The 22,186-nt window shown below is 39.8% G+C and overlaps 1 protein-coding gene across 1 annotated transcript; it reads left to right on the forward strand.

The window, feature by feature from the left end:
- Positions 1-426: 426 nt before the first annotated feature.
- LOC132644046 (uncharacterized) lies at positions 427-3,342 on the forward strand. The gene is made up of 6 exons (XM_060360591.1): positions 427-693; positions 771-968; positions 1,404-1,782; positions 1,825-2,105; positions 2,333-2,632; positions 2,755-3,342. Exons 1-6 carry the CDS (start codon positions 427-429, stop codon positions 3,340-3,342), a joined length of 2,013 nt encoding a protein of 670 aa, XP_060216574.1.
- The last annotated feature ends 18,844 nt before the right edge of the window (positions 3,343-22,186 follow it).

Below are 22,186 nucleotides of genomic sequence, written 5' to 3' on the forward strand. Positions count from 1 at the left end.
GTGGAGGAATGGTTCAGAAGAAGCCTCACTAGGCTCAGGATAAAAGTGTGTAGGATGATGATGTGGTAAATCAGAACAAGTATGGATTTTTAGCCAATATTCAAGAAGATGAGGAGATGAGGCAGGAAGAACATATAAATACAAGGGAGGCAGCTTAGGAATCTAATAAGGCAGACAATGATTCAATCTATGAAAGTCTGTCTAAATGCACTCAGATGGAGGACTAGGTTATTAATGCAGATATCACTCAAGTTACTAAGAATTTGAGTGGCTCACTCATTAGGAAAAATCAAGATCTTGTAGACAATGTGTTAGGATAGATAGTCAAATGGCTGTAGAACAACATGAAGAAGAAGTGATGAGGTAGGAGATTTTACAGAAGTGGCAATTGCAAAGGAAAATCACAGTGTTATAGACACAACTATAATGCAGAATCAACCTAGTATGCATTGTGTGGAAGTTACTTATGGCCAGGAGATACCATTAGTGAGTGACAGTATGGAGAATAACAAATCTAAAGGCAAGGAAGGGGCTCATGATACTAATATTCCAAGTGACATCAAGGGTATAGCAGAGGCTCAGTCTGGTGGTATTTCTGCTGCAGAGTTGGTCTTACCAATAGCTAACACATATAATGTTGGTAATGAGGATATAGTGATTAATGACAATGTTGTGGTGTCTCAATCTGTGGATGTAACAGTTAATTCTCAGGCTGACAATCTAACAAGGGAAGGGTGAATAACTCTCCTAAGTCTGGTGGGGAATTGCAGCAAGGTATCAATGAAAGGACACAACTGGTAATAGTGACAGAAGTTCAAGTGGACAGCTTATCCATTACTAAGGAGCTTTCTCCCAACAAAGTGCTCCATGATCTGGTGTCTCATAATGTAGAGAACATTGAGGAAAATCAGGAGAATGTTGTTATAAAGGAGGACAAAGAAGAGAAGGTTAATTTAGTGAATGAGAAGGTATATAAGTAGGCTGGAGTATCTCCTAAAGTCTCTAAAGCAGTTTCCAGTTCCAAAGGGAAAAAGAAGGGGTAGAAAAAGGTGAACAAGAATGGTCCAGCAGATGAACAATCCCTATTAGGGTGTTACCAAAGAGAGCAGTCAACAAATCATCTTTTAAATGATGTTAAAGTCATTTATTTGGAATATAAGATCTATGAAGACTCAGAAAGCACTCCATATACTCCAAATACTTCACAGACATCACAAGTTCTTTTTGATAGCCCTGTTGGAACCATTTGAGTAGGCTAGAAACATTCAAAAATACATGAGTATAGTAGCCTTGGCTAATGCATTTTCTAATTGTAGTGGCCAGATCTGATGCTTTGTGAACGGTAATATTGATGTAGAGGTGATTTCAGACACAATTCAATTGACACTGAGACTTTCTTTTAGGATTTGGAGAAAACTATGTATACCACTCTGGTATATGCAAAGCGTGATGAAACTGAAAGGTTACAATTATGGGACAATTTGTATCATTTTTATAACACCATCACTGGGGCATGGATGATTGGTGGTGATTTTAATATGGTATTGAATGATGAGGAAAAGATTGGTGGCATCCTTTTTCAGCCTCAGGATGTAAAGAACTTTGCCTTTTGTGTGAATTCTTGTGCACTGGAGGAGATTAGCTTTAAGGGCAACCATTTTACATGGTGGAATTGTAAAGTAGGAGATGATTGTATCTTTGAGAGATTGGATAGAATGTTCATTAATGATCCTTTACAAGATTGGTTTAGTAGCTTTGACGTTGAACATCCAGCTAGGACAGGTTAAGATCATGCTCCTCTATTACATACTTATGGATAATCAGACCAAAATCAGTACAAACCTTTCAAATTTATGATGTTTTGGGTGGATCATGATTCTTTCATGCCTACTGTGAGGCAGAATTGGCCAGTATGGGAACATGAAGACCTTTCCATTAGCTTCAAGTGTAAGATGAAGAAGCTTAAAGGGGTATTGCATCAGTGGAGTAGATTGACATATGGGGATATTTTCAAACAGATCATTATCAGGAAGGAAATATTCAGAATTAACGATGGCCTGTTTGAAGAGGATCCCTCTCCTATCAATAAGTGTGTATTGCAAAAGGCATAGGCTAAAATGAAGAAATATTTGCATTATGAAGAAGAATTTTGGAGACAAAAATTTGGTCTTGACTAGTTTGTAGAGGGTGACAGGAATACAAAGTTCTTTCACACTATTATGAAAGGAAGAAGGAAAAAACTACAGATCAGGAAAATTCATAATTCAGAAGGGGATTGGATTGAGGAGGAGGATCAAATAGCTGCAGAAGCAATCTCATTCTATGAAAACAGTTCACTCAGGAGAATTTAGATCAAGTGGATGAAATCCTTCTTGATCATGTTCCAGTTCTAATTGATGAAGGTATGAATGAACAACTTAGGAAAGTACCAACAATGGAGGAAGTTAAAGCTGCAGTTTTCAATCTTAGTGGATCAAGTGCTTGTGGTCCTGATGGTTTTTCAGGTATATTCTACCAGAACTATTGGGATATTGTTGGAAAGGATGTGTATAGTTTGGTATTGTCTTTCTTCAATGGAAATTCTCTTCCTAAATCTAACACTCACACAAACCTAGTGTTGCTTCCTAAGAAGGTATAGTATCCTTTTCTGATCTTAGGCCTATCAGTCTAAGTAACTTCATAAATAAGGTGATCTCCGGAGTGATACATGATAGGTTGGGTGATATCCTCCCTTATTTGATATCTCTAAATCAGGCTGGTTTTGTTCAAGGGAGGAGCATTATTGAAAATTTTCTTCTAGCAGAGATAGTCATAGATATAAGGAAAAGAGGGAAGCCAGCTAATGTGGTGATTAAACTAGATATGGCTAAGGCTTATGATAGCGTGGCTTGGTCCTATCTTATCAAACTGCTAGGGAAGATGGGATTTTCTGAAGTTTTCATTGACATGATTTGGAGATTGTTGGCTAACAATTGGTACTCTATACTGCTAAATGGCAAGGCTAAGCGGTTCTTTAACTCTACAAGGGGAGTAAAGCAAGGAGATCCTTTATCTCCTGCATTATTCATCCTGTCTTCTGAGGTCCTTTCTAGAGCTTTAAACTCTTTAGCTAAGGATAGCAGCTTTGTGGGATATGGCATGCCTAAATGGAGTGCAAGGATCAATCAGCATGCATATGCTGATGATACCATTATATTTGCATCTGCTGAGAAAGATTATTTGGTAAAAATCATGATCATTTTGAAGAAATATGACGAGACATCAGGTCAGCTTATCAATAGGGATAAAAGTTCTCTCTATTTGTATGATAAGGTGGCACAGCATATACAACAAGAAGTTTAGCAGATTGCAGGTTTTAATAGAGATCAGTTTCCTTTAAAGTATCTAGGGTGTCCTATATTTCATACAAGAAGGAAGAAGTTGTATTAAAATGATCTCATTAAAAAGGTCAAGAACAAATTGCAAAGTTGGAAAGGAAGACTCTTATCTTATAAAGGGAAAGCCGTTCTTATCAGCAGTGTTCTTCAAAGTATACCTATGTATAGTTTGGAAGCTATAGTACCTACTTAGTACACTATTAATGAAATGCACGGGATCATTGAAAGATTTTTCTGGAATAACAAAGAAGAGGAAAGAAGCAAACACTGGGTGTCATGGCAAAACATATGTTTACCAAAAGAAGAAGGTGGCCTAGGTTTCAAATCCTTGTATGATGTTTCAAAGGCTCCATATGCTAAGTTATGGTGGAGGTTCAGAACTACTAATTCCATGTGGTCAAACTTCATATGGAGCAAGTACTATAAGAAACTTAAGCCTACTAGAGTTCAATGTAATAGGGGTTCTAAGATATACAAAATGATGCTGCATGCCAGAGATGAAGTGGATCAGTTCATATAGTAGGAGCCAAACAATGGTTTATGTGATACATGGGATGATAACTAGACAAAACTTGGTCCAATTAGTCATTTTGTATATGAAACTGATCACAGTAATACTAACATTATGGAAGTTGCTAATGTAATGACAGAAGATGGTTGGAACTTTCCAGAAATGGAAGCTCACTTTCCTGCAAATGTTGTGGAGCATGTAAGGAATGAATTGGTGTTTGTTTAGCAGAATTCAGAGAAGGATGGACCTTGGTGGGCTTTAACTAGTTCAGGAGAGTTTTCAGTAGGAAGTGCTTTGAATGTTCTTAGATAGAAACAAGAAACTTCTTCATTTTACCAAAAATTGTGGGTCAAGGGTCTTCCTTTTAGAATTTCCTTCATACTATGGAGAATGTGGAGACCTAAGTTACCTGTAGATGATGTGCTCAAGAGAATGCAGATTTATATTGTTTCTAGATGTAGATGTTATGATGTTCCTAGTCAGGAGGGAACTTTGCAGCACTTGTTCTTAGTCGGTTCATTTTTCCAGATTCATATGGCAATACTATAAAAAAGCAGCAGGAATCACTGAGCCTTTTGTGCTGATTCATCAAACAATAGTGAAGTGGTGGGAAAGTGCATGTCATGCTAAATTGAAGGCTATTATGCAAGCTATACCAGCTGTGGTGTGTTGGAAACTTTGGAAGAGAAGAAATGCCATAATGCATGGAGGAAGAATGAGCAGAACTATGGTGATCCATAGTATAAATTTGAATCTGCACAATCTCATCAAATCTTTGTATCTTTGGCTGCAGCAGGTGCCTTACTCATGGCCTCGAATGGTGCAACTCTTGGAAGGATATAGGCCAAAAATACTTTGTAAGGAGGTCATATAGATGCATCCAGCTATGGGATGGTTTAAGTACAACACTGATGGGGCCTCTAGAGGAAATCCAGGGATGAGTTCTACTACCTTTTGCATAAGAGATGATAGAGGAGATTTAATGTATGCTGCAGATAGAACACTGAATGATACTACCAATATTTGTGCAGAGGCTACAACAATAGGGGATGGTATTGAATATGTCACGACCCAGCTAAGGGCCGCGAAGGGTACTCGGAGCAATTACCGAGCACCGCTCGCTCTATTGCTTGTCTTGCTCATTTAATACTCTTTTATCAATTTTACATACCAATTATAGGAAAATAATATTTAATCAAAACATAAATACTTAATATACATTTGCCTCTTGTCCATCAAAATAATATACATACATATGAGAACATCTTGTGAGACCATCTAACCCACACTGCGTATCTACGAGCCTCTACTAACATAATGAATACGTAGACGGAACAAGACTCCGTCATGCCCAAAATATGCATATATGAATGTACATCAAAAGAATAGCCATAAGCACCTCCGAACAATGGAGTGCTATCTATCAGCTGACAGCTACTGGGGACCTGGCCAAGCTCTCCTCCCTGCCTACCTGTGGGCATGAACACAGTGTCCGAAGAAAGGACGTTAGTACGAATATTGTACCGAGTATGAGGGGCATACATAATGAAAGGAGACATCAATAATGTGGGAATAACATCAACATGAGACATCTGAATCTGACTGATAATCATAAATGAAGTAATGCATGCTGTCTTACTCATACTCATCATCATAACCTGTATGCATCATATGCAAGCTGCCCGTCCATGTCGGAACGGTGTGATAATCAATAATATTAGCCCGCGTCCAGGCCTCCCGCGTCCGGGGTACCATCTCATGCCGCCCACTAGTGGTGTCTGCCCACGCCCGCAGGTCGTGGTGTATCCGTATCGCCGCCCGCCGAAGCGGTGTCTGCCCGGCCAACTAGGCCCGGTGTGAAATGCTCATGACATGCTCAATGTAAATGCTCATAGTAATATGCTTATCATAAAATACTTATCTTATCGTAATGCGTATATATGACTCATGATCAACTTTACTCTATCGGGGTGACGTAAGGTCGTGATCCCCCGATTACATTATGGAACCATCATGGACATTCTGCCTCACCTTGAAAGGACTAGTACATAAGGTGAGTGTAGGCAAGGAATAACATCATCATCATTCTAGTGTCATCATATCGTATAACTTATCTCATATAGACATTCATAAGTATAAACTTTTAACTTCTTAGAATGTAAGAACTCACGAAAGAAATCGGGATTCAAGTTAAAATATTCATGCCTTTAGAAAGAAGGACTAGCCTCACATACCTTGGTCGTTTAGCTAAGATATCGCTCACTTGTTCTCCGTCGATATCACGTCGTTACCTTCATAAGAGAATTCGTATCAACATTAGTAACTGACTATAAGAACGTGTCGCTAATTCTAGGAGAAGTCGGACAACGCTTCCTTCGCTCATACTACTTTTCTCACGTTCTATATCAACTCCCAATATTCATAATATTATTCGCAATATCATAATCGACAATCGTCATTTACGTGCGTTTGGCAAAATCCACCATTTTCCTCCAATTTTCCCTTATTTCTACTTCTAGATCATCCTTGTGTTTTCATGCATTTAATGCGTGTTTCATGATATAAACATCATTTATAACGTATTAGTATTCACAACACTTCAATATTCATAGTTCGATTCCACTATCATTCGTTTATGTCACTATTCACTCAATAATGACCCATTTCTATGTTCTTCTACATTTCAAGTGTCTAAGCTTTCAAATACTTCAAACAATATGGAATAATCATGAAACTTACCTTGGAGGATGGTTGAACAATCCTTAAGTTGGAATACTTCAATTAGCCAAAACCCTAGTTCCACCTTCTTGGGAATTTCTTGACTTTGATATGTTCTTACACTTATTCTCATGAATTTGGTGTTGATAATCTTAGGTTTCCTTGGATTTTCTTGCTATTCTTAGAGTTGAAGTGTTGAAGAACACTCTAGAGTTTTCTTGAAGTGTTTGATGAAAAATGACGTGAAATGGGCTTAAGTTCCCTTTTAATAATTCAAAATATGATCTTTAATGAAAACTTGTCGAGATGAACAGTGGTCGTAAACCACCATATACGGACCGTATTTTGATTTACGGACCGTCCACTGTGGTTGTATTTAACCATTTAAAGGACATAAAGTTTTGGCTGATGGACATGGTAGTTTACGACATGGTTTACGGTCCGTAAACCAGTTTACGGGCCGTAAACTGGGTTGTATTTAACCATATTCAACATTTACAGAAAGTTGGGATTTTTTGACAAGCTGGAGGACGATTTCACTATACGGTCCGTAAATCACTTTACGGGCCGTATAGTGCCATATACGACCACTGGACAGAAATTTTTTCCGCGACTTTCTTATTTCCAAAAATTCATAATTAGCCATTCCCGACTTAACAAAACATCATACACTCAAACTCTTCATTATACCACTCATCATACAAGTACGGAGAAATTTTCGAGGTGTAACATTCTTCCCCCCTTTTGGAACATTCGTCCTCGAATGTTCGACACTCGGGGATCCTGGAAAAATTTCGCCAAAGTTTCCTTTGTAAATTGGACACTACCTTTCCATTACAACAACCCACAATATCTTTGCCTCATAGGGCTATATCACAATATCAACACATTTATGGCCACACACGACCAAAAGCATAGAACTAAAACATACATACCTTATATCGTCGACGTCTCATCTTGAATCTCTTCTGGGGATTGGAACAAATGGGGGTATATGGATTTCATCTTCTCCTCTGCTTCCCAAGTCATTTCTTCCCGATTATTGTTCCGCCATAGAACTTTGACTGAAGCAACCTCTTTATTCTGAAGCCTTCGTACTTGTCTATCCAATATGGCAATGGGCATTTCCTCGTAGGTTAGCTTCTCTGTTACTTGCACATCATCAATCGGAACTATTCTTGTTGGGTCTCCAATACACTTGCGGAGCATCGAAACATGGAATACTGGATGCACGGATTCGAGCTCTGAAGGCAAGTCCAATTTATAGGCTACTCGACTCGCCTTGCGAATGATTTGGTAGGGTCCGATATATATGGGACTTAGCTTTCCCTTCTTGCCAAATCTCATCACTCCCTTCATCGGCGATACCTTCAGGAACACCCAATCGCCCACTTGAAATTCCAAATCTCATCGGCGATTATCTGCATAAGACTTTTGGCGACTTTGAGCTGTTAACAGTCAGTCTCGAATCACTTTAACCTTTTCGACTGCTTGTTGGATCAAGTCGGGGCCTATCAATTGTACTTCTCCGGTTTCAAACCATCCAATTGGAGATCTGCATTTTCTTCCATATAAGGCTTGATACGGGGCCATTTGAATGCTAGAATGATAGCTGTTATTATAGGCAAATTCAATAAGAGGCAAATGCTCATCCCAACTACCGCCAAAGTCCAATACACATGCCCGTAGCATATCCTCTAAGGTCTGAATAGTGCGCTCGGCTTGTCCATCAGTCCGCGGATGGAACGCCGTGCTGAGCTTAACTTGGGTACCTAGACCTTCTTGAAAGGACTTCCAGAACATGGCTGTGAACTGTGCCCCTCTGTCTGTGATAATGGCCAAAGGAATACCGTGAAGTCGTACAATCTCCTTGAGATACAATTTAGCATAATCCTCCGCTGAATATGTGGTTCTAATGGGGAGAAAATGAGCTGCTTTCGTGAGTTTATCCACGATCACCCATATAGAATCATATTTCCCTCGCGTACGGGGTAATCCTACCACAAAATCCATGTTAATTTCTTCCCATTTCCACATAGGAATTTCCATTGCTTGCAATAACCCTCCTGGATTTTGATGCTCGGCCTTCACTTGCTGGAAATTCGGACACTGTGCTACAAATTCTGCTATGTCTCGCTTCATGCCATCCCACTAGTATACCAATTTGAGATCGTGGTACATCTTGGTTGCACCTGGATGAATAGAATACCGGGAATAATGTGCTTCCTCTAAAATCCGTTGGCGCAAGTTTGCCACATTCGGTACACATAGCCGGCCTCGATATCTAAGAACCCCTTCTATGGAAACTTCGAATGAAGACTCTTCCTTTTCCTGAGATAGATCTCGATAGTGGCTTAACTGAGGATCTTCATATTGCCGTTCCTTCACTTCTAGATTCAATGATGAAACTGTGGGGTCATTGACGCTAATACCTGCATCTCTTGAATCAATAAGCCGTACGTCGAGACTTGCTAACCGATGGACTTCACGAACCATTTCTCGCTTTTCCGAAGGAACTCCACATAAACTACCCATCGATCGGCGGCTAAGTGCATCTGCTAATACATTCGCCTTCCCTGGATGATATAGAATGTTCACATCATAATCATTCAGTAATTCTAGCCATCTCCTTTGCCGTAGGTTCAACTCCTTCTGTTTGAAAATATATTGAAGGCTTTTGTGATTCGTATAGATGTCCACGTGCACACCATATAAGTAGTGTCTCCATATTTTCAATGCATGAATGACCGAAGCTAGCTCAAGATCATGAGTGGGGTAATTTTGTTCATGTTTTCGCAACTGTCTCGAAGCACATGCAATAAATTTCCCATTCTGCATCAATACACATCCTAATCCCACACCGGAGGCGTCACAATACACTACATAGCCATCTGATCCTTCTGGAAGTGTTAGCACTGGCGCTGAGGTCAACCTGTTTTTCAGCTCTTGGAAGCTACGCTCACAGGTATCACTCCACTGGAATTTAGCCGACTTTTGGGTTAACTTTGTCAATGGGGCTGAAATAGATGAGAAGCCCTCTACAAATCGTCTATAGTATCCTGCTAACCCAAGGAAACTACGAACTTCTGTAGGCGTCGTAGGTCTTGGCCAAGTCTTCACAGCTTCTATTTTTTGAGTGTTGACTCGGATACCATTATCATAAATAACATGACCTAGAAATGCCACTGAGTTTAGCCAAAACTCGCACTTCAAAAACTTTGCATACAATTCCCGATCTCGAAGAACGCCAAGAAGAATTCTTAGATGATCTGCATGTTCTGACTCTGTGCGAGAATACACCAAAATATCGTCGATGAACACTATCACAAAGAGATCCAAAAACGGCCTAAACACATTATTCATTAAATTCATGAACACCGCCGGGGCATTCGTCAACCCGAACGACATTACTCGAAACTCATAGTGACCATATCTTGTCCTGAAGGCGGTCTTGGGAATATCTGCTTCCCTAATTCTCACCTGATGATAACCCGATCTCAGATCTATCTTGGAGAACCATTTAGTACCTTGCAATTGATCGAACAAGTCGTCAATTCTAGGAAGAGGGTATTTATTCTTTATTGTCACCTTGTTCAACTGCCTGTAGTCGATGCACATTCGTAGAGATCCGTCTTTCTTCCTTACGAACAGGACTGGTGCTCCCCATGGCGAGGAACTAGGCCTTATAAACCCCTTCGCAAGTAAATCTTTTAGCTGTGCTTTTAGCTCTTTCAGTTCTGCTGGAGCCATTCGATATGGAGGAATAGAAATAGGCTTGGTGTCTGGTAGTACATCAATAGCAAAGTCGATCTCCCTTTCTGGAGGAAGGCCTAGTAACTCGTCGGGAAACACATCTGGGAATTCATTCACTACCGGGACAGACTGGAAAGTTGGCACTTACGCTTCTGTGTCATGAACCCGAACTAGATGACAAATATAACCCTTGGCTATCATCTTTCTCGCCTTAAGGTAGGAAATAAACCTACCCTTTGGGGAAACTGTATTACCCTTCCACTCGAGTATGGGCTCTCCCGGAAATTGGAATCGAACTACCTTTGTCCGGCAACAAACATTAGCATAGCATGATGCCAACCAGTCCATACCCATAATTACGTCAAAATATATCATCTCAAGTTCAATTAGATCTGCCCTTGTCTAACGATCACCTATAATGACTACACAGTTCTGATATACTTGCCTCGCTATTACAGGATCACCAACCGGAGTGAATACCTCGAAAGGTTTAATTGGCTCAGGTCTTACCCCAACACAATCAGTGATATACACAGTAATATATGAGAAGGTAGAACCTGGATCAATCAGAGCGTATACGTCACAGAAAAATATAGTCAAGGTACCTGTGACAACATCTGGCGAAGACTCAAGATCCTGTCGCCCAGCTAAAGCATACACACGGTGCTGAACAACACCTGAAGTAGATGCTCCCCCTCTACCTCTGCCCCTACCTGCTGTAGTCTGAAGAGTCTGTGCTGTCGGGCGTGCTGAAGAAGAACCCGCTGCTGAACCTGTAGGCTGAGTCCCAGCTCTGTCTCTCGCTGAGGGGCAATCTCTCATCATGTGACCAACTTTCCCGCAAGCATAACAAGCATCCAAACCCTGACGACACTGTCCAGAATGTAGTTTGCCACACTGGCTACACCGCGGTACTGGAGGTCTCCTCTGGCTAAAGTCTCCCCTAGACTGCGAATCTGAGGCCCTCGAACTCTGCCCCTGGCCTGACTAAAAAGAACGGTTAACCCTCCTATCTGAGAATCTAGGAGGTGCACTAGTCACTGACTGACCTGAGTGCCTAGAATATGTCTGTCTCGGTCCCCCTCGGTACTCACTGCTCTCCCCCATAGATCTATCCCTCTTACCTTGTCTTCTGTCACCCTCACGATCACTTCTCTGCATGGGCCTGTATCCGGGAAATATCCATCCCGTCTTGCAAAGAGGCTGTCAGGCAATCTCTGAACAAGTGTGGTCCTAAACCACTCACAAATCTATAGACTCGGTCCCCCATGTCAGCCACCATAGTCGGAGCATACCGGGCCAATGAGTTGAATTGCATACTATACTCTCGGGCACTCATGCTTCCCTGTTTCAAATTCAAGAACCTGTCCGCTCTAGCTCGGCAAACTTCAGGTGGCAAGTAGTGACGAATAAAGGCATCTACAAACTCTTGCCACACAGGAGGTGGTGCATTCTCCCCTCTTGTTATCACCCAATTCTTATACCATAGTACCGCCACATCGCGAAGTCTATATGAGGCCAAATCCATGGATTCGGTCTCAGAAGCATGCATAAGTTTCAGCGTCCGCAACATCTCATCGATAAAACCTTGTGGGTCCTCATCCGTCTTCGACCCGAAAAATTCTGGAGGGTTTAGAGTGAGGAAATCACGGGCTCTTGTACTAGCCGAACGATCACTTGGGCCCACATTCTGTCGTTGTGCCTGAGCGGCAACCAACTGTGTCAATAAATGTATGGCCTCAGACACTTGTTGACCCGAAGCACCCGGTGAAGGAATCGGAGCTGAGGCTCCTCCCTGCACTTCTACATTGGGCGCGGCCTCACTTTGCGATTCTCTTTCCTCTACATTTTCCGGAGGATCTCTTTCCGCCTGCCTCTTTGTCATAGCTTTGCCTTTCTGGGCAGCTGTACCTTTTCCTTTCGGCGGCATTTTTCTGAAATCATAACGCACTTTTAGGAATGATATAATCCTAGGCATGGCTCTATCGTACGATCTCATGAGAAGAAGAATGGTCATTTTCCTAAATGACCTGTAGCCTCTTGTTTATTAGCGTGGCGCGCAACACACCATAAACAAGACTCTACTAGACACGGCTCGTAGACACTTCCTAGGGCGAACTGCTTTGATACCACTTCTGTCACGCCCCAGCTAGAGGCCGCGACGGGTACCAGGAGCAATTACCGAGCACCGCTCGCTCTATTGCTTGTCTTGCTCATTTAATACTCTTTTATCAATTTTACATACCAATTATAGGAAAATCATATTTAATCAAAACATAAATACTTTATATACATTTGCTTCTTGGCCATCAAAATAATATACATACATATGAAAACATCTTGTGAGACCATCTAACCCACACTGCGTATCTACGAGCCTCTACTAACATAATGAATACGTAGACGGAACAAGACTCCGTCATGCCCAAAATATGCATATATGAATGTACATCAAAAGAAAATCCATAAGCACCTCCGAACAATGGAGTGCTATCTATCAGCTGACAGCTACTGGGGACCTGGGCCAAGCTCTCCTCCCTGCCTACCTGTGGGCATGAACACAGCGTCCGAAGAAAGGACGTCAGTACGAATATTGTACCGAGTATGAGGAGCATACATAATGAAAGGAGACATCAATAATATGGGAATAACATCAACATGAGACATCTGAATCTGACTGATAATCATAAATGAAGTAATGCATGCTGTCTTACTCATACTCATCATCATAACCTGTATGCATCATATGCAAGCTGCCCGTCCATGTCGGAACGGTGTGATAATCAATAATATTAGCCCGCGTCCAGGCCCCCCGCGTCCGGGGTACCATCTAATGCCGCCCACTAGTGGTGTCTGCCCACGCCCGTAGGTCGTGGTGTATCCGTATCGCCGCCCGCCGAAGCGGTGTCTGCCCGGCCAACTAGGCCCGATGTGAAATGCTCATGACATGCTCAATGTAAATGCTCATAGTAATATACTTATCATAAAATATTTATCTTATCATAATGCGTATATATGACTCATGATCAACTTTACTCTATCGGGGTGACGTATCCCCCGATTACATTATGGAACCATCATGGGCATTCTGCCTCACCTTGAAAGGACTAGGACATAAGGTGAGTGTAGGCAAGGAATAACATCATCATCATTCTAGTGTCATCATATCGTATAACTTATCTCATATAAACATTCATAAGTATAAACTTTTAAATTCTTAGAATGTAAGAACTCACGAAAGAAATCGGGATTCAAGTTAAAAGATTCATGCCTTTAGAAAGAAGGACTAGCCTCACATACCTTGGTCATTTAGCTAAGATATCGCTCACTTGTTCTCCGTCGATATCACGTCGTTACCTTCATAAGAGAATTCGTATCAACATTAGTAACTGACTATAAGAACGTGTCGCTAATTCTAGGAGAAGTCGGACAACGTTTCCTTCGCTCATACTACTTTTCTCACGTTCTATATCAACTCCCAATATTCATAATATTATTCGCAATATCATAATCGACAATCGTCATTTACGTGCGTTTGGCGAAATCCACCATTTTCCTCCAATTTTCCCTTATTTCTACTTCTAGCTCATCCTTGTGTTTTCATGCATTTAATGCTTGTTTCATGATATAAACATCATTTATAACGTATTAGTATTCACAACATTTCAATATTCATAGTTCGATTCCACTATCATTCGTTTATGTCACTATTCACTCAATAATGACCCATTTCTATGTTCTTCTACATTTCAAGTGTCTAAGCTTTCCAATACTTCAAACAATATGGAATAATCATGAAACTTACCTTGGAGGATGGTTGAACAATCCTTAAGTTGGAATACTTCAATTAGCCAAAACCCTAGTTCCACCTTCTTGGGAATTTCTTGACTTAGAAGATCCTTTGATGTGTTCTTACACTTATTCTCATGAATTTGGTGTTGATAATCTTAGGTTTCCTTGGATTTTCTTGCTATTCTTAGAGTTGAAGTGTTGAAGAACACTCTAGAGTTTTGTTGAAGTGTTGGATGAAAAATGACGTGAAATGGGCTTAAGTTCCCTTTTAATAATTCAAAATTTTATCTTTAATGAAAACTTGTCGGGATGAACAGTGGTCGTAAACCACCATATACGGACCGTATTTTGATTTACGGTCCGTCCACTGTGGTCGTATTTAACCATTTCAAGGATAGAAAGTTTTGGCTGATGGACATGGTAGTTTACGACCTGGTTTACGGTCCGTAAACCAGTTTACGGGCCGTAAACTGGGTCGCATTTAACCATATTCAACATTTACAGAAAGTTGGGATTTTTTGACAAGCTGGAGGATGATTGCACTATACGGTCCGTAAATCACTTTACGGGCCGTATAGTGCCATATACGACCACTGGACAGAAAATTTTTGCGCGACTTTCTTATTTCCAAAAATTCATAATTAGCCATTCCCGACTTAACAAAACATCATACACTCAAACTCTTCATCATTCCACTCATCATACAAGTACGGAGAAATTTCCGAGGTGTAACAGAATATTGTGTGACACATCAGTTCTTGCCAGTGATTGTTGAAACTGATTCCTTGGCTTTGTTGAACATCATAAGGCAGATATGGAGTGTCCCTTTGGAATATCAGAATGGAGATAAGGAGAACACAATGTTAGAGTAATATGGGGCAAGTGCAGTTTGCCGTATCCTGAGGGAAGGTAATGCTCTTGCAAACTGTTTAGCTAACTGTGTGCTCAATTTTACAGGTACTTTACATGTTCATAATTTTCAGGAGTTATCAGCTGATGCCAAAAGGATACTAAACATGGATAAGGCATTGTTACCTAGTTTCAGATGCAAAGTATACAAGTGCAGGTAACCTGATTGAAGTACTTCTACAGTTTACTCGTCACTGCAGTAGTAGCAACATCAAGAATCTGCATTCACAGTAGCAATACAAGGAAGGTGCTGCAGTTCATAAAGGATACTAGTTCATTCAGAAGCAGAAGCTCAGCAACATGGAGATGGTAGTAATTTTCCAGATTGATTTCTTGATTTCCATAGCACCTTGTGAGACCTTTGAGGTGGCTTATAATGGAAACATCATACAATAGAAAAATTTCAACAACTCCAAGATGTTGCAGGAATGAAGCAGTCTGCTACAATGTGTTACTCATTTAGGATTATCCTGCTGAGGCAAAGGTTATTATTTTGGCTGGCAAATGTAGATGCCAAGCTTTTCAGCATCATGCAGTAACTTGGAAAATGCAGCAGCAGACTTGCAGAATTAGTCTCATGCATACTTAGTTACTAGGGAAGTTTTATCCAATGTGTGGTATTAACCTGTTGGTTCATTCTATTGGAAGAATCTCCTTAGTAGCCATTTTTTTGGTGTGACACTGAAGAATATTAAGAGACCATTGTCACGGAGATAGTTAGCAGCAAAGTAGAAGCTGGAGGACATCTATAGCCTAGCTTCAACTTTCGAAGGTTGAAGCATAAGCAGAAGCATGTTCTTCTTGATTTTTGTATTTGATTTGCTAGTCTTATTGTAGGCACTTTTGGCCAATTTTTATACTGTACATACTGTTTTTATTGAATAAAACTCAATCAGCATCTTACTGGCTACTTTGATTAAAAAAAAAAACTCTTTTATATCTAGAAATATTAAACAGAGGAAATTCTATCCAACTATTGGAAAATATTGGGTAGTCACTTAGAGATCATTTGCATTTCTTAGAACTTCCCATTAGAAATATATCGTATTAACACCTATAGTATTACATTCCATTAAATAGGACACAATCTTGGTTTCTCAATCCAATTAGTTAATTTTTTAACAACATAGTGTTTCTCAATGCAATAGAAATATCAAACTCTTTTCAAACTAACAAGATAGAGTTACTATTACGTCCCAACAGACGTGAGTGGCACCCACACTAATCCTATAGTGGGCGAACCAATCCCTTAACCAATTATCAAGCCAATTCCAAATTACTTAAACCAATTAATAAACATTGCTCGCGAATAATGGAATAAAAAGTCAGACAATAAAATAATTAAATAGCAGGTGCGAAAATCTAGCTATTACATCTCCAAAATCTGTAAGTCACAACACAAGGACTCTAACCAACAAGGTCTAAAAGAAGAGATACTGACTAAAAATAAACATAATGTCTAGGATGTAAATAGACATCTGCAATAAAGAAATATCTTCAGGCGGCACGGCATGGATAGGAGCTCACCCTCTGATCTTGGGAATGAATAGCCTCAACTAGATGCGAGGTTTAGAAGACATCTCTGGCTCAAAATTTGTACTCACAAAAAAGTGCAGCAAGTGTAGGTCAGTACAAACAACACGTACTGGTAGGTGTCATAGGCCGACTAAGATTAGTATCATGCATACATACATAAAATAATTGAAATAAGCAAATAGGCACAACAAACATGTATCACAAATAAGATCCTCAAATAATCCACTTTCAGAAAAAGTCATCATTATCAACAATTAAACACCACTGCTCAAGCCAAAGGAGTAGAATAAATAATAAAGTTCCAACTCTGTCACATATCTGTACACACATGATAAATGGTAATGCTTTCCCCAACTAGTCATGACCTGCAGGAGACCCATGGTGTCCACGTACCAGTCGTTCCGGAACAAACCTCGGACCACGAGCTGACTCTAGGCTACATAGTCACTGTCACGACCTGGCTAGGGGGCCGCGACGAGCACCCGGTGCTACCCCACCCGAGCACCCCCCTTATCGTACATAACATAACATCTAGGTGAACCATAAATCAATTCGTGCTTTTCTTATCGTTAATCATATTGATCTCATTAGACGACCATCATCATTTAACATATCATAGGCATCTGTGCCACCTCATAAGTACAAGGCCGACGTGGCTAACAAAAGATATACAAAACCTGGGCCGACATGGCCGAACATCTCTACCCACATACACATGACTACGAGCCTCTAAGAGTATGACATATCGTATGAGCGGGACAGGACCCCGCTATGCCCATAATTATATACACAAAAGAATAAGTACCCAAAAGCTACGGCTCCGAAAGAAATGGAGCTCTGCTATGCAATCTCTGAATAAGCGGCTATGGATCAAGTCTGTCTCCCTGTGCACATACGGGCATGACGCAGCGTCCACAAACAAAAGGACGTCAGTACGAAGAATGTACTGAGTATGTAAAGCATGATCAACATCAATATAGAAGCATAATAGATATCATATGAAATAGCATAGGAGGGAGACAGTAATATCATCATCATCATGTCGCTTACTTACATACATCGTCGTTCGTATCCCATAATAATAGCCATACCACTTTGTGTTCATATTCGTATACATGCCCTTACTAAGTCTTATCACACTCATATTCATATTATATACATGGTCATATCATATACATAGTATTTACATAGCATACCCAACCTCGTAGGATCGGTGTGTCATACATACTTGGCCAACCAAGGCTCAAGATCATACATACCTGACCCTACCAAGGCGTCAGGGTTATCCGTACCATCTGCAGAGGTGTGCGCGCGTTTCGTAATCGTATACATACTTTATACATAGTCATATACATATAGTCTTACCCGGCATCATAAGCTCGGGGTCTTATCATAGCCCTTCATAGGCATACATATACATATATCATAGCTCGTAAGCACCTCTAATCTCATTTTACTCTCATCATCATTACTATCCTCATCATTATCGTTACATCTACATTATGGACTTACTCGTCATACGAGGAACATAGTATAATCATAGTACATATTAAGGGTCGTGAGCTTATGAGCTCGGAATGTCAACCATGTGAAGACAACATACTCATAGAGAGGAATTAGGAATTTGGCCAAGAACCATGCCTTATGAAAGAAGGGTTTGCCTTACATACCTTTCCGTCGAACTATTCTACACTTGCACGTTCCCTTCCAATGCTAGCGTTTATACCTTCATTAATATCATAACAATGGCCATTAGTCATTCACATTATCCACATTGTCTAGATTTCCTCAATTTGCCCCTAATTCACCCACATTCATGGTCATAACACCCAACTTCGTCCATTCGTCTAAAGTATCTAGTTCATGATCGTAATACCATTTATAACACATTCATATCACAACACAACAACATTCATAACTCAATTCAAACTATTTCTCAAAATGTCACTAGTCATCATTCATGACCTAGTTGACCATATTTTCTACAATCCATGTACTTTAATTCTCCAATACCTTAAACATCATGTAAAAATCATGAATCTTACCTTAGAAGTTGTAGGAACAAGCTTTGGTTGATAATACTCCTCTTTGAGAAAAACCCTAATTTTTCTCCATTTGCATTTCTTGACTTGAATGGTATTTAATGGCTTGCTTACACTTGATTCACTTGTCTTAATGTTATTGATGGCTTATAATCCTTGAAAACTCATATAATAAATGTAGAGAGAAGTTTTAGAGAGAAGTGGTGTAGTGTTGTAATGAAATAAAATAAGTCTTGATCCTCATATTTAATGAATTGGAAAATCTGTGCTGGGTGAACAGTGGTCGTCCATGGAGGTTTACGGTCCGCATTTCAGTTTACGGACTGTCCCTCGTTGTCGTCTTTAAGTTTAAGCAGGACCAGAAACTTTGGCCTGCATGCATTGTGATTTACGACCATGGTTTACGGGCCGTAAATCACTTTACGGTCCGTCCACCAGGTCGTGTTTAGCCATTTCCTCGGCTGGCAGAAAGTTGAAGTTTGGCATGCCAGTTTACGACCTGGCAGTTTACGGACCGTATTGCACTTTACGGTCCGTATTTTGCAATATACGACCACTAGGCAGTTGCAATTCTGCAACTTCCTATATTTCTTAGACTTCTCATTTCAATCACCCCCGTCCATGCACATGCATTGCTCACCTTGTATCTCATCTTAACTTAGCCAACTTCCTCGTCTCACATCGGATACTTTCGAAATCTCGCCTAAGGTCATCAAACGTCGTTTCTTGCTCATGGACATCATGCACTCATATTCATCACTAGTTCGTTCTCTTGCGTACCAACGGAAAATTTTCCGAGGTGTAACAGTCACCCCCTGTCAAATGTGGCTTAGAAGATGTTTATTTTCCATATCAATCATCATCAACAATGTCTCATAATCAAATCACATGGAATGACTCAAGAACACGTATCAAGTCAATATCAAGGAAGTATAACCAAATAACACAAGTCACAATAAGACCAAAAAATAATCTCCTCAATCATAATATAATATGAAGCTATCTCAATTAGTCTCTGAAATGTATATATGAACACCTTCCTTGCAATGGTCTCAAGAATGCAATTCAAGTTTATCAACCTCAATAATGGAGGAACACTTAACACAATTTAATCATACAACTAACAATAATTACCCAAACTCTATGTCTGAAATCCTAGACATGCTTTCTCCCATAGATTCTACAAGATATACAATCAACTAATCAAAGTCTAACTCAAGTAAACCGTAACCTACCTCGAAGCCAAACTGGAACAATGCAATCACTCCGTAATAGCTTTTCCTTTCCTCAAAGCTTTGGAACGTTCAAAGTCTAGAATTACAATTCTAAGTAAGTGAAGGATCATCAAATTAACAATAACAAATTGGAGATGACAACCCCACCAATTCTACTTTTAGTCAATGGGTTAATTATCCTAATACTAGTCTCAAGTATCATATAGAATCAATTAATCGATTCTCTAATCATTTTACCCCTACCTATCTGATTTTAGCCAAAGTTCCCATTTTTATTGGAATCCAAGGTCTTAACAAACAAGTCCCATCATTGAATATCCAATTCTCATGCTACGAAGTGATTATCTCTACTTTTAGATGATTAAACAATCGATAAACAATAATAAACAATAACCCATTAATATTCTAGGGTTCCCTTGATATCTGCGTTCTACCCTCCAATTCTCATTAAAGGTCCTTTGATTGAAACCAGAATCGAATAAGAACATTACGCGAAGAGAGTTAGTGATTAAGGCTTACCTTTGATGGAGAATAGTGCCCTTGCCTTAGAAAGTCGCCTCTATGCTCTTAGGAACTGTTTTGGGATCATGTGAGGAGTGGGGTCCAAATAAGGTATTTAACTTGGGTTTCTAACTTAATGAGGACCGCAGTATCGGTCCCCATTTCACTGTAGTGAGAACCACTCTCGCTGTAGTAGACCCTTGAGAAATCTATCCTTTGCTATAGCGGAACCCTTCCTCGCTGTAGCGGTCTCGTTGCAGTGTTAATCCTTCGCTGCAGCGATGCGTTTTGGGCAGTGAGTGCGAATTTTTCTACATTTTTATACTTAGTCTCTCAAAATCATTCTAAGGCCCTATGAACACAAGCAAACAAAAAAACCAAGTTAAAAACACATCACAGAGTCACTTATAAGTCACAAAACAAAACATAAAACACACCCTAATTTATTTAGATCCGCTCATTTCTAACCTCGGGAAAGTACTAGCAAGGGTAGAATGGTAAACACGCACATAACGACCAAGCAGGTCTTTAATATTACGATCATAATCAAGTGTCATACTAGTAAAGTAACCTTTTAACACCCTATTCCCTATGGAGTTCAACCTCAATCGAGTTGTGTTATTATATTTGACACCAACCGACTTACACCATTTATATAGGTGTAATTTGAGTGTATAAAAATTTTAACGCCGTTGCTGGGAATTCAATTTTGAAATTACTAATTAGTGTGCACTTTATGTTAAGTATTTTATCATTACATTTTGTTTTCTTTATTTTGTGAACTAGGCAAGCATGGGAGAACCTGACAATATGTTTGCGTATATAGATTAAGCTATTGACTATGCAGATGCCATCCCCTTTGAGAGTTGATGTGGTTGCCTTCAAGGTGGACTATAGTCTATACACATGTCACACCCCAAAACCCACCCTGGACGGAACAGGCATCCAATGTTATGAACATGTTATACCCCGTATTTTTGTAGGTTGGATTATTCGTAATCTTATCGACATGAATTCAAGAACAAAGTTATTTTTGAGATACGAGACAAGGAATTTCAATCTCGATTTTAATAAGTACACGATTTGCTTGTAAATTCCAATTAGTGTGGAAATATTAGTGGAGATTAGGGATTAACTAACCATGATTAGATTATTAAGCAGGGATTAATGATTAATTAAGTTAATTACACCTTGAGTGGGCCCCACCCGATTTATTAATTAAATAAATAGCATGAATGAGGACATGCCAAGTGGAGGGGGTATGTGTCAATATGTTAAGCTACCTATAAATAGCATTTTGATGACTAAGATTTGTCATTCATCACATTGTCTTCTTCAACCAAATATTAGCTTAGAGAGAGAGGCAAAGTTAAGCTAGAGAGAGGGAGAGTCACGGCCAGCTGCTGTTTTGTACCATTAAAATTGATATCTTGTCTTGAATTAAAGAAGGGAATATGACCAGCCATGGCTGCCAAGCTCACGGCCATGGCAGCCCTTGATCAACCTCAAGTGTTGCAAGAAAAATCAAGTTCCTAAGTTAAGGTTTAATTCCCTCTTACATGTTTTAGTGACGATTTGGCCTTCGTATGAATTGATGGATGTGGAATTGGATGCAAGAATTGTGTATGTTGATGTTGAGACTTTGTTTGGGACGTATAGGGGCTGTTTTGTGATTATTTTTGTCGTTATTGTTGTCATGGGTTATATGATGAAAATGAAGGAATTTGATATCTAAAGTTATGGTTGTATTTTGTTGGTAATGATCGGGTTCTGGTTGTGTTGTTGTTCTTGTGAAATTGGAAGGCTAAGTAT

This window comes from Lycium barbarum, chromosome 6, assembly GCF_019175385.1.
Source record: "Lycium barbarum isolate Lr01 chromosome 6, ASM1917538v2, whole genome shotgun sequence".
NCBI classification, from domain to species: domain Eukaryota; kingdom Viridiplantae; phylum Streptophyta; class Magnoliopsida; order Solanales; family Solanaceae; genus Lycium; species Lycium barbarum.